This window comes from Physeter macrocephalus, chromosome 4 (assembly GCF_002837175.3).
Source record: "Physeter macrocephalus isolate SW-GA chromosome 4, ASM283717v5, whole genome shotgun sequence".
Lineage (NCBI taxonomy): Eukaryota > Metazoa > Chordata > Mammalia > Artiodactyla > Physeteridae > Physeter > Physeter macrocephalus.
In genome coordinates, this window is record NC_041217.1 from 68,090,889 (window position 1) to 68,105,372 (window position 14,484).

General features: G+C 42.0%; 1 protein-coding gene across 1 annotated transcript in view; it reads right to left on the reverse strand.

Annotated features, from left to right (window-relative positions):
• Positions 1-1,209: 1,209 nt before the first annotated feature.
• The window catches only part of SDHC (succinate dehydrogenase complex subunit C), a 29,631-nt gene continuing 16,356 nt past the window's right edge, over positions 1,210-14,484 (reverse strand). Inside the window, exons 4-6 of the mRNA XM_007112266.3 lie at positions 13,446-13,507; positions 5,486-5,649; positions 1,210-2,079 (exon numbers count right to left, since the gene is read on the reverse strand). Of these exons, the coding sequence (XP_007112328.2) occupies positions 1,975-2,079; positions 5,486-5,649; positions 13,446-13,507 (331 nt within the window). The 3' untranslated portion in view covers positions 1,210-1,974. The remainder of the gene's footprint in view (positions 2,080-5,485; positions 5,650-13,445; positions 13,508-14,484) is intronic.

Genomic DNA, 14,484 nt, shown 5'->3' on the forward strand with positions numbered 1-14,484 from the left:
AACGGGAGAGGCCACAACAGTGAGAGGCCCGCGTACCACCAAAAAAAAAAAAAAAAAAAGAAAGAAAGAAAAAAACTCAAGCAAAAATACAAATATAATTTGAAAACTGAAGATAAAGAAGTGATTGGAAGACAGAGAAGAGAAATAAAGGGAGACAACAAGTAGAAATTTAGGACAGAATAACATACATGATGACCACACTGCCACTCCCCCCACCCCAATCACCTGAATGATAAGAAGCCACCAAAAAAGTCCCTTATCTATTTCCCAACCTCCAATTTCTGTTTATCATTATCCCCATTCTGCATCTTCCTGGCACTGGCTGTTAACTTTAATGCCCTTGCCAAACCTTTCCCAGTTCCAGTGCCCAATTGTTCCCTCATGAACATGTATGCCTAACTCCAAGGACAAGTACAGAGGACATATGTACACGCTGGAGGAAGGCTACAAAGACTTCCCAGGGCCAGTGTGGCAAAAACGGAGAAGTGATCATCACTTAAAGCCAAAGACTGCTTGGGAGCTGGGATGAAGACTGTTGAGGCAACTAAGTAAGGTCTTCCTCTCCAACTGACACCAATTACAGCCACTGTTACTTCTCTCCAACCCACAGCTTTAACTGGGTGGCTAAAAACTCAGAGTGACAGACAGGATAGATCTGTCACCCCAGAGTTTCCAAAGACTATCAAAACAGCACTCCTGTCAAGGCAGTTAGGGACCCAAAAGCCTGGCCTACATGGATTATAAAAGTAGCAAGTTTTTTTCTCATTAAACTATAAATGTTTGCCAGGTTTCCAACAATCTCTCCTTTCTTACCTCTACTCTCCTTTCTCCCCAAATGGACATACTTAGTTCATATTCATAGTCCTTTGGCTGTCCCCTCTATTGTTCCTTGCTGAACTGTACCTTAAGGCTTATAATAATCAGTTCTCAGTGGGATTTTGGAGCCTGTAATAACCAAAAAGCTCTCCACATGCTTAACTTGCTCTCTCTTGCTCCTTCCTTCTCTGAGGTTTTGGCAAGATGTTAAATCCCTGGCTACTTGCATTTGATTCTCTGAAAATTTTTCCAGTGGTCACTTGTAGGACAAACTGTTTCCCTCCTGAGAAAGGTCAGATTGGGGGATGTAATCGCCTGAGACCAGAGGGAGGGGGAGGAAATTAGCTCCTCCCCAACCACCATTGTCTTGGTTTCTCAAGATATCAAGGAGAGTCAAAGACAAAATAATAATTTTAATTCCGTTTCAGAAAAAGCTGTCACATGAATTTGGATTAGAAAACATGACAATAAGAGGCTTGGTTTCTCTGGAAATGCAAGGAAGAGAAATAATCCTTAACAGGTTCAATGATAGTTTTCTGGATCTTCCTCTTGCATCAAAAGCTATATATCTTCTTCTCCCCAAAGCATGTGCTCCAAGAGCCAACTTACTCTCTTCATCTCCCTCTAGCCGGGACAGGCTAATTCCCCTCCACCCCCACCCCTCTTCTTTCAGTCACACTGTGTGGGTGTTAAAGACCCTGGGCTCTGACCAATTAACAGAATTGTCCTTTAAGCCAGCAACCCACAGGCAGTGGCAACCCAAGCCCCACTCCCAGTCCCCATGGCAGAGGCCACAGAGTGGCATTGTTTCCACTGTCTTAGAAAGAAGAAGCCAAAAGCTGACCCTCAGCACAAATCAAGGCCTAATATGGAGAAGAGAATGAGGGCTCCCAGGCCCAGAGTAGGCTGCAAGCTGGGGGCAGGAAAAGGGAGTTTTTACAGTCATTCCATCTTTAGAAATAAGGGGAAAACTGCATCCTTTTCCACTACTCTGGTTCTATAAGGTACTCTTACTGCTGAGCTCCAAGGGGATCTGCAAGCACAAAAGGGTCTAAACAAATCAAGATAACTTTGCCCTGGCTTACGATAAGAGTAACAAACAGGAAGATGGGTCAATGCAATAACTGGTAGGAAGATGATGCTGGGAACGCCGGCTCTTCACATGGCTGCCAGACCTACAGAGGACAACACGGTAAGAACCAAGACAATCACTCCAGACTGGTATAGCTGGGAAATCGTCAGGCCTTTTCCTAGGTCCCACATCTGTAGAAATAAGAAAAAAAAATTTTTTTTCAGCAATCAGGGTCCTGGTCACTCTCACAGCTCCTTTCTCAGAAAGGAACTCCACCTAGAAACAGGCAATTCCTCTCAGCGTGATTCTAGAGAAAAGCTCTTCTCCCCTTATTCCTGACCTTCACTTTCCTCAAAACCCACAATACAGTAACAACCACCCACTTATCCCAATGACAGTAAAGGGATCCAGCCTCAGCCCATAAAATCTTCCAGAATGAATAGATAGAACTTTCTCTCGTGACAAAAAAACTGATCAATGTTTCCCAAAGTGTGTTTCTCCAAAAACTAGTTCCTCAGAATGTTAAAAGGCATTACATGGGGGAAAAAAGTTCTATGGTCAAATTAATTTGGTAAAAGTTTAACTACAAGACTTCTCAATTTATTAATGCACACTAGTAATCTCCAAAATGGGGATATAATATACATGATTTCCTAGGTATAGCCAACCACAGAATCCCCTTTGAGAAGGAACATTTGTCCATCAGAGGACTAGTATTTTTTTTTAATTAATTAATTTATGGCTACGTTGGGTCTTCGTTTCTGTGTGAGGGCTTTCTCTAGTTGTGGCAAGCAGAGGGCCACTCTTCATCGCGGTGTGTGGGCCTCTCACTATCGCGGCCTCTCTTGTTGCGGAGCACAGGCTCCAGACACGCAGGCTCAGTAATTGTGGCTCACGGGCCCAGTTGCTCCACGGCATGTGGGATCTTCCCAGACCAGGGCTCGAACCCGTGTCCCCTGCATTGGCAGGCAGATTCTCAACCACTGCGCCACCAGGGAAGCCCATAGTATTTTTTTAAAAAAAATAAATTTATTTATTTATTTTTGGCTGCATTGGATCTTCATTGCAGCGCACGGGCTTTTCTCTAGTTGCAGCAAGTGGGGGTTTCTCTTGTGTGGAGCACGGGCTCTAGGCACGTGGGCTTCAGTAGCTGGGCACAAGGGCTCAGTAGTTGTGGCGCTTGGGCTTAGCTGCTCTGCGGCATGTGGGTCTTCCTGGACCAGGGTTCGAACCTGTGTCTCCTGCATTGGCAGGTGGATTCTTAACCACTGCGCCACCAGGGAAGTCCAGGACTAATATTTTTTTAAAATACTCTTTGGGGTCTAGAACACTATTTCTCAATTTTGTTTTGACTGTGACCCACACCCCCAACTAAGAAATATCTTTTTAATTAGTACCCAGTGTGTGTGTGTGTGTATGTGTGTGTATGTGTGTGTGTGTGTGTGTATAAAATACATAATATATAAAAGTTCATGAAACAATAAGCAACATTTATCATTACCATGTGTGTTATATTCTATAGGTTGTATTCTATTTAAAATTTCTTTTTTTTGTTGGTAGCAACCCACTAAATTGATTTTCTACCCACTGAGTCAAAAAAAACACAATTTAAAAAATACTGATCTAGGGCTTCCCTGGTGGCGCAGTGGTTGAGAGTGCGCCTGCAGATGCAGGGGACACGGGTTCGTGCCCCGGTCCGGGAAGATCCCACATGCCGCGGACTGGCTAGGTCCGTGAGCCGTGGCCGCTGAGCCTGCGCATCCGGAGCCTGTGCTCCAACGGGAGAGGCCACAACAGTGAGAGGCCCGCATACCGCAAAAAAAAAAAAAAAAAAAAAAAATACTGATCTAGACTCTCTTGTCCCTAGGGACATTAACATGTTGTACTCTAAAAGATCCCCTAGGGCAAAAGTAGAGTCTTCAGGTTTCACACTTTCCACATATGACTGTCTCAACACACACATATACCTATACCCTGAATGTAAAACTGAATAAATTAGGATTGCTTCAGAGAAAAATTAGAGATCCCCAAAATAATCAAGATGAGAAGATGCCCCTACCTCAGCTGCCAAAGAGCTTCTACCTAGATAAGATTAGGAGTCAAACAGATTCCACAAAAAGCTGTTTTGCTTATAAAGGCACAGTGTTTTACCAAAAAATCGAATCCTACTGGGTGGTGGTAATGGGGGAATATTCTCTAGCATACCAGATACCTTGTCACTTCCTACTCTCTTAATATCAATTCCACCCTCCACTCCCCCACTAGATCTTCTGGCAAGGCAATTATCAAGCTCAGAGTGCAAGAACTGTGGACTGTCACAGAATACAGATAAAATCCTGTCCCACACTCAGAGCCAGGACTTGCTAAAAGAACAAACAAAAGCAGATTTAAGGGATTAAGAAAAGCCTTGACTGAGTTCTGACATTTTATAAAATCTCTTCCCCTTCCCTCCCCGATACTGAGAGAAAAGCAAATATATGGCAAGTCCCTGCCTGAGCCAGGATGCCAACAAAGGAAGGTGATCAGCTGATTCCATTGGAGAGCTTTGTTCTGTGGAATAAGAAGTCATTAATGGAAATGCCCTCCCTTTCCATCCCCTCCTCCTGAGGGAAGTGAAGTCATTTTGAATCAAACTGAACACTGCCCCAGGGAACAGTTGATAGATACACTTAATTTAATAGATCATTTAGTCTCTCACTTTTCTGATTCCATTAAACTGTCTATTGAACCAGACTACAATTCAGAAAGTGCTTATCTCTAGGCCCTGATGTAGAAGTTACGAAAGGTCAAATTAAGGCAAGAGCATCCAACTGACAGATGGCTTAGGTTGAGAAATAATGGAAAACCCAAAAGAATGAAGCTGTAATTATCTTCCTGGGAAAGGAAACAAGACTAGGGGTAGGGAGACCACAAAATATAAATCTTAAAATGCTGTAGGAGAGATTCATCTCTGACCTGGGGCAGGTCTCATTAAGCTTTAATTCCCTAATAAAGAGAAGGAGACACCAGTTTGAACTGACCTCAAGGTCATGTAGGAGGCAACATGGTCAGATTTCAGGCTATCAAAAGGTTCCTAAACTCAATATTGGGATCCTAGCACCCAGTTGCTTGTGAAAGTTGGCCCCATTATCTCTAATAGTTCAAAACAAACAAAAAAACAAAAGCAGTTAACACAATCCAATATCAAGATAATAAACGTCAGTATATTTGACTCCAGCCAAATTTGTCACTCTGTGTTGACAAGAAGTTTAGACTGAAAGCAGTAACTATTATTTGTCTGATAAATATGCCTTCTATGCCAGATGTATGGCCTGGCTTCATGGGTCTCTTTTAGTAACATCCCTCTTGAAACTAAAAGAATTCACTGAGACCCTGCAAGTATCTGCCAGGCCTACATCCAGTCTCAGCTACATCACCAGCTGGGCTATCTGGCAATGCACAGGGCATCTAGTTTAGCTTTCCCCAGGAGGCCCCTGAACAAAGGTCCAGCACAACTAACTTTAAGAACAGCACTAAACCCAGACCAGGAAAGAGAAAATCCTTCCAGGCTCTCCATTCCTTTCACCCAGAAAATGTACAAGTCTACAATTAACTTACCAAGTGTCGGATCCCATTCCAGGTGTGATACGTGAGAGGGAAGACGAGTGCAAATTTGGCTGTGTGGATCAGCGCTGGCCCCAAAGACAGCGACTTTACCAGTTCCAAATGAGACTCAAAGCTCCCAGGGACCAAGAGGGCTGACAAGCCAAAAAGAGAGACCCCTGAGGAGAAACAAAGTAAGCCCGTCACAGCTACACACCAGCTACAACCAATGTACCACATAAAACTGGGTTCTATGACAGCCCCTAGGACGTCACACAATTCTAAACCATTTTAAAACGGGGAAGATTTAAACTAATGTACACATTCGCAGTGGAAGATACGCTACTTAGAATCTGACCCTAATCTCTTAAATTTGCCATATATTTTAGCATATTGCTCCTTCTTTCAACATCTCTCTCTATAAAAACTTCACCCATCATTTTAGAAGCCACCTCTGACTGCACCTATATCATCATCTCAGTAAAAAAAAATAATACATTCAGTCCAAGGAAAAGAATGAGAAAAAATTTTAAATCACTCAAATCTCTACCATACAAAAATTTAACTCAAAATGGATCAGAAACCTAAATGTAAGAACTAAAACCATAAAACCAAGAAAACATATGAGTAAATCTTTATGACCTTGATTAGCAGTGGTTTCTTAGATATGACACCAAACCAGAAGCAACAAAATAATAAACTGGACTTCAGCAAAATTTAAAACTTTTGGGTGCCGTCCATTTCTCCATCAGTCTGGAAGAATGCTGGTGCTGAGAATAACTACCATGGCTTCCAGCTCTTTGACGAAACCTCAGATGCGTCAGAATTTTATAGCATTCATAGAGAAGCAAAGGCTGAAGGAAGACATGCTGTTCACACCCCAGGATGAGGCAGCCACATCAGAGGCTGGCCTCCTAGAGGTTAGTGTTGCTGAGTGGCCATTCCTAGGACTCAGTTATTAGACTGCTGTCACATTTGGTGCACAGATCAGAGCTGAGCCTGGTATCCGAGGCATATGTGTGGCTGTCGAGGTTTCGGAACTTCAGGTTTGCACTGAAATTCAGAGGATAGTGGGGAGCTCCTGTGATCGTCTAGCTTCCTATCTATCCAGGCTGTCAAAGATCCTTGAACGCTCTTGGGTCATATCTTCCTCCCAAACCTTCTCAAACTATCTCAGTTCCATGGTACCTCAGTGTTTCAGGAATTTTTTTCATGATGCCCCTAAGCCACAAGAAAAACCTAACAGTTCTGTTTATTAAGTAGTTAGATTCAAACAACTTAAATATTTATGTCCTAACAATTTAGTAGCTGTTTGAAAAAAATTATCCTTGCAAATGGAAAGAAAAAACTTTTATTCTTAAATAACCAGTTACTTACTAATATGTTGTTGGATATTGTATATCTCAGACCTCAGAAATTAAACTGGACATTACCATGCTCATTTCCTGTTCCACACTGACCTTCACACAAGTCGGATTAGAGAATCAGACCTTCAGTGAGAGACCAGGCAAACCTACTGCTCAGGCAGTCAGCTTCGTTTCTAGAAAAGCCAAAGGACTTACAGATTTATAAAGTAATTAACGGCACTCTGAAATTACTGTTTTATTCTCTTGGGCTTTCTGTGAGATGGGACATGAATTACTGATTCTCAACTGTGATATGTCATATGTCAGGAATCCCAGTCATTCCAGACAGAGGCAGTGTAGACAGAGTGAAAAGTGCACAAACTTTGGTTAAGACAGATCTGAGTTCAGTTCTGTCACTAAGTAGCTACTATATCATCACTTCCTTCTCTGCTTATAATAGTGCCTAGTTAGGACTGTGAGAATTAAATACATATATATAAAGTTCCTAATACAGGCCTGGTAATGATTATTATTTACATTAATAGTTGGAATATTTACTCTTTTACCTCTCAGAAAATGTCTGATCATTTGTAGCTAAAAATCTCATTCTCAGCCCTTCCTACTCCATGTCTTAGTCCTTGAATTGTCAAGAGGGGATGACCTGGGAAAACTGATTGTCACCAGAAGAGAAAATGCTTCTCAGAAATGCTTTGTTTTCCCTCAATGCATGGATACTCCTGCCTGCCACGTGCCCCCCCCACCCACAAGGCTGCAGGGAAGCAGACAGGCAGAATATATGATGAGATTAGTTTGACAACACTTTAGTTAAGACAGCAATCAGGTACTGCCAACCTGAGTTTTAATCATCATTTGGACAGGTCCACCAAGTCCCTTTCAGATGTTTTCATTTTCTTTGGCAGTGACACCTGCAGAGGCTTGCTGGGAAGAAGTGTCTGAAAGAACTTATGATGGCTTCTGGAAGTGGCGACAGGACTTACTGAATCCGCACCGATCTGTATGTAGCACTTAACTGCAGAGGAGCAGGCTGAAGTTGGTCTTGGCAGCCAAGTGAGAGCACCATTTAATTTTTCTTAGTGATTAGATGGGACAGCTTCAGCGGCTTTATTTTCATAATTTAAATTGTTTGGCTGTTAGAGGAGTCCCTCCTCAGACACTCAGGTTCTAGGAGGAGAGGCTATTTCCTGCCTCCCAGTACACTAGACATCAGAGGAGGATTTAGGAAATTTCATATTTAATTTCCTCTCATAAACTTTTCATCTGTAAAGAGGAAAGCTTTGGCCAAAATCGCTTCTGATTAACTTACTGATACTGATATTCCTTGTTTGAAGATGTGATACAATAAGAAATACGTATTTGGTCTTTTTCCCCCAATTCCTGGCACACAGCTCCTAAAACCCTTGTAATCTCTGGAGTGAAAGGAAAGTTTTTTTTGTATGCTAATGAGATAATTAGTAGCTGGCGGGGAGGCGGGGCGGGCGGCCAGACAGCTTCAGGATGGGGTCTAGCTGCCAGAAAGACCAAGGCATGATTTGAGGATTGGGACTTTTAGTCCCATACCTCCCTCCCCTTCCCTGTCCACCTCCCTCCCCCAACCCCACCACACCTGGGAGTAGCTGGTGATTGAGCTAATCACCAATGGCCAATGATTTAATCAACCTTGCCTAGGCAATGAAGCCACCATAAAACCCCCTAAACTACAGGACTTGGACAGCTTCCAGGTCACTGAACACAAAGATGTGCTGGGAGAGTGGTGTGCCCAGAGACGGCATGGAAGCTCCATACACACTCCCCTCTCTGCTCCCCCATACCTTGCCCTGTGTATCTCCTCCTTTTCATTTTTTAAATAAAGGAGTTGAGGACTTCCCTGGTGGCGCAGTGGTTAACAATCCACCTATGGGACATGAATTACTGATTCTCAACTGTGATATGTCATATGTCAGGAATCCCAGTCATTCCAGACAGAGGCAGTGTAGACAGAGTGAAAAGTGCACAAACTTTGGTTAAGACAGATCTGAGTTCAGTTCTGTCACTAAGTAGCTACTATATCATCACTTCCTTCTCTGCTTATAATAGTGCCTAGTTAGGACTGTGAGAATTAAATACATATATATAAAGTTCCTAATACAGGCCTGGTAATGATTATTATTTACATTAATAGTTGGAATATTTACTCTTTTACCTCTCAGAAAATGTCTGATCATTTGTAGCTAAAAATCTCATTCTCAGCCCTTCCTACTCCATGTCTTAGTCCTTGAATTGTCAAGAGGGGATGACCTGGGAAAACTGATTGTCACCAGAAGAGAAAATGCTTCTCAGAAATGCTTTGTTTTCCCTCAATGCATGGATACTCCTGCCTGCCACGTGCCCCCCCCACCCACAAGGCTGCAGGGAAGCAGACAGGCAGAATATATGATGAGATTAGTTTGACAACACTTTAGTTAAGACAGCAATCAGGTACTGCCAACCTGAGTTTTAATCATCATTTGGACAGGTCCACCAAGTCCCTTTCAGATGTTTTCATTTTCTTTGGCAGTGACACCTGCAGAGGCTTGCTGGGAAGAAGTGTCTGAAAGAACTTATGATGGCTTCTGGAAGTGGCGACAGGACTTACTGAATCCGCACCGATCTGTATGTAGCACTTAACTGCAGAGGAGCAGGCTGAAGTTGGTCTTGGCAGCCAAGTGAGAGCACCATTTAATTTTTCTTAGTGATTAGATGGGACAGCTTCAGCGGCTTTATTTTCATAATTTAAATTGTTTGGCTGTTAGAGGAGTCCCTCCTCAGACACTCAGGTTCTAGGAGGAGAGGCTATTTCCTGCCTCCCAGTACACTAGACATCAGAGGAGGATTTAGGAAATTTCATATTTAATTTCCTCTCATAAACTTTTCATCTGTAAAGAGGAAAGCTTTGGCCAAAATCGCTTCTGATTAACTTACTGATACTGATATTCCTTGTTTGAAGATGTGATACAATAAGAAATACGTATTTGGTCTTTTTCCCCCAATTCCTGGCACACAGCTCCTAAAACCCTTGTAATCTCTGGAGTGAAAGGAAAGTTTTTTTTGTATGCTAATGAGATAATTAGTAGCTGGCGGGGAGGCGGGGCGGGCGGCCAGACAGCTTCAGGATGGGGTCTAGCTGCCAGAAAGACCAAGGCATGATTTGAGGATTGGGACTTTTAGTCCCATACCTCCCTCCCCTTCCCTGTCCACCTCCCTCCCCCAACCCCACCACACCTGGGAGTAGCTGGTGATTGAGCTAATCACCAATGGCCAATGATTTAATCAACCTTGCCTAGGCAATGAAGCCACCATAAAACCCCCTAAACTACAGGACTTGGACAGCTTCCAGGTCACTGAACACAAAGATGTGCTGGGAGAGTGGTGTGCCCAGAGACGGCATGGAAGCTCCATACACACTCCCCTCTCTGCTCCCCCATACCTTGCCCTGTGTATCTCCTCCTTTTCATTTTTTAAATAAAGGAGTTGAGGACTTCCCTGGTGGCGCAGTGGTTAACAATCCACCTGCCAATGCAGGGGACACGGGTTCGAGCCCTGGTCCAGGAAGATCCCACGTGCCGCGGAGCAACTAAGCCCGTGCGCCACAACTACTGAGCCTGCGCTCCTAGAGCCTGAGCTCCGCAACAAGAAAAGCCACCGCGATGGGAAGCACGTGTACTGCAACAAAGAGCAGCCCCCGCTCACCGCAACTAGAGAAAGCCTGAGTGCAGCAACGAAGACCCAATGCAGCCAAAAAAAAAAGTTCTGAAGCAAGTTTTAAAAATAAAATAAAATAAAGAAGTTGATCCTTTATTTTAAAAACCAGTATGTCTTGGGACTTCGCTGGCAGTCCAGTGGTTAGGACTCCACACTTCCAATGCAGGAGGCACAGGTTCAATCCCCGGTCAGGGAACTAAGGTCCCACAAGCCACGTGGCAAAAAAAAAAAAGCAAAAAAACAGTATGTCTAAATAAAGTGTCTTCCTGAGTTATGGTGAGCTTTCCTAGCAAATTATCAAACCTGAAGAAGGGGTCATGGGAACCCTGATTTACAGCTCGAATTTTATATATTTAATTTAATTCTCACAGTCCTAACTAAGCATTATTATAACCAGAAAAGGAAGTGATGATACAGTAGCTAGGTAGTGACAGAGTGGGAATTGAACTCAGATCTAACTCCAAAGTTTATGCTCTTTTCTCTTTCTCTAAACTGCCTCAGTTGGGAATGACGAGGGTATAACACATCACATTTGAGAATCAATAACTCCGGTCCCATCTCATGAAAAGCCCAGACAAAAAAAACCAGTCATTTCAGAGTTCCATTAGTTACTTTATATAAGTCCTTTGGCTTTTCTAGAAAAGAAACGACTGCCTGAGCAGTAGGTTTGCCTATACAGTCAAGTGACCTTTCACTGAAGTTCTGATTCTCCACCTGTTTTTAAAGACTATCCAAAACATTCAGGACCATTCTTCTACCCATTCAAGTTAACTGTACAATTTATTTACAGTTGTATTCCTCTAAAATATTTGTTGTTTGGCACTCATATTTTCTTTTTTGAATCTCATTCTTTTTATTGTTGTATGTTGCATCTTGATTACCCTTTCCCAGTCTCATCCACATTGCAGCTTCAGGTACCTATCATTCTCAAGCAATTTACCTAATTTCACCTAGATTTTTATACTGTCTGTCACTATGAAAAATCACGAGTATTTTAATCCCTACAGAATCTAAGCAATGAAAGAGTGTTACTAGCCTTCTCTCTCCATCTTTTAAAGGACTGCTTGTGAAGGTCTTCCTCAATAAATTCTATATAAAGCCAAACTAGTGTCACCATGCATTTTAGTTCAACATGCTTTTCAGATTTTATATATTGGCCACAAAATCTCTATAGTCTGAATAAATACCTAATTATGGATTTGTCTAGGCCAAACAAATGAGAACACGAATCTTTTATGACTTCCCATCGTCAATGGGATCAAGTTCCAACTTCTCAGCACAGCAGTCAAAGTCCTTTATTGTCTGGCGCACTTTCCAGCCTTATCTTTTGCTGCTTCTCCCATGACACAACTCTTAAACAAGCAGATCTAGTTATCATTATCCAGGACTCTGGATGCTTTCCAAAACCTGTGCCTTTGCATAAGGTAGTCTGTCCATTGGAAAGTCCCCCTCTACCTCCTTTTCATGAATTCTCCTACTCATCCTTCTTTCAAGTTCTCCAATTCCTGCAGAGTTGTTCTCTCCTCTGGGATCTCATATCTCTATTAAACAGTTATCACACTGCATTATAAATATTTATTTGTCTTACTCCTTAGACTCTTTCACCCTTGAGGGTGGAGGCTATTATCACTATCCAATTTCTAATGCATAACAGGAGATTAATTAGAAGTTAGAAGGAATGAACATATCTGAAATGACCACTATGAGCAAAGTGATTTACATGGTTGTACTCATTTAGTAAATTTAGTAAAAAAGATTTACTAAGCACCTACTGAGTGCTAGAGGATATGAAAGGTAAATAAGATAGATGCAGTTCCTATCCTATGAAGAGTTTACAGCCTAATAAAAGAGAGAGATTTATAAAAACTAAGCAAATAAAATAATTACAAGTTATATAATAACCTAAGGAATGGTAACACAGGAATGATAACATCGGATCTCAGATAGGAATTCCTATCTTTACTTTCTTACCAACAAAACTAATCCAATTGTGAATAGCAGAGACTTAGTTTTGGATAATTTCTCCAATGTCTCAGCAGCAGCTCCCTAAATACAGGATCCCTATATTTGAGCCACTAGTCCTGTTGATGACCACTTCAGTGAAAACGTACTCTACGGAAGCCTAGGAGGGGGCCCAAAGGATACTATGAAAAACAAAAATATGTCCATGTCTCCAGCACTAGGCAGAGAAAACTTTTAAAATACAGCTGATCCTCTTATAAAGTACTTCCCTACTGTGGAAAGAGCCATCAGATTCCAGAAACCTGACTATAATCTGTACATCCTACCTGTAATAAACCTTACTACCTGAAAAGGATGCACTAAGACCAGCATACGACTCACTCTGCAGCTGTATTTCATATTATTCAAATAAATAAATAGACATTCTGATTTGTAACCAAGATTTTTTGAGATTGGAGAATGAGTTAATGTTTTTGCACCTGATCAGTTCTAGGTGAGGAAAACTGGGTGCTAAAACTGAGTTTCTGAAAGAATAAGGTTGATGATTAATCTTGGACTGTGTTTGGTCAGTCAGCCAGTCTATCTCCATTATATTTCTATATCTGTTCTCTGTAATGACAATAAACATACTATCAGGACATGCTAGGGATGATTTAAAAATTGGTTAAGAAAAAATAAGAAAAAGAATTTAAAAAAGAAAAAAAATTGGCTAAGAAAAGAACCTGAGCATTGTGTGAACTCATAATTAATTGTTAAAGAAATGAACAAACAATAAGCTTAAATGACTTATCATTTTCTCTAAATCAAGTTTCTGAGGAGGCACTGCCAAGGAGGCATTGCCAAGAACCAAAGAAACAGCAAAATTTTTCAAAGAAGTATGTGTGTGTGTGTTTGTGTGTTCACGTGAGCATAAAAACAAACATACACACCTGCACTCAAGGCAATACCAGTGCCACGGTGGCAAATGGACATCGCCATGGGAAGAGACCATCTGAAAAGAAACACACAAAAGCAATTAAAAAAAGGAATAGACGGCACCATAGTAGAGAGTCCATCTTGGTAGAGAGAATATAAACCACTTCCGGAAATAGGCAACCATTTATCACAAAACAAAAACAAACAGCTTTCACATTCCTATGTTTCCACTCTCTAATTTGAAAATAAGAACAATGATTTCTTTAAGGAGAAGCATTACTCCCTTTTCCAGACTGCATCACTAACAGAGCTGAGAGGAGGAATCAATTAAAACTCAAACTCCTCCTTTCATAAGAAGAAGGAACATGGGTCAAAAACATCAATTAGGGCTTCCTGCAGTGGTTGAGAGTCCACCTGCCGATGCAGGGGATACGGGTTCGTGCCCCAGTCCGAGAAGATCCCACATGCCATGGAGCGGCTGGGCCCGTGAGCCATGGCCGCTGAGCCTGCGCATCCGGAGCCTGTGCTCCGCAACTGGAGAGGCCACAACAGTGAGAGGCCCGCGTACCGCAAAAAAAAAAAACAAAAAAACATCAATTAAAGTTGCATACAGTTAGAAAATAAACACTAGATTACAACCACCTGGGTACTTCCATTTCTCCAGTCATAAGACAGAAGTAGAAAAAAACCTGAGTTTTATTTATCCACTGTTTCATATAACATACAGTCATCCATGATCTTTTTTATTATATACCCCAAAATATCCAAATTGAGCATATCAGTCATTCCCTAATAAATTACCTATCCCAAATTTAAAATCCCATTTTGCTGGATTTAGTATATGTTCTTAATCCACAGTAGTTTTAAAATACTTTGTCATCAAACCCCTTTTTAAAGAATGTTCTGGGACTTCCCTGGTGGCGCAGTGGTTAAGAATCTGCCTGCCAATGCAGGGGACACGGGTTCAATCCCTGGTCCAGGAAGATTCCCACATACCGCAGAGCAACTAAGCCCATGGGCCACAGCTACTGAGCCTGTGCTCTAGAGACTGCG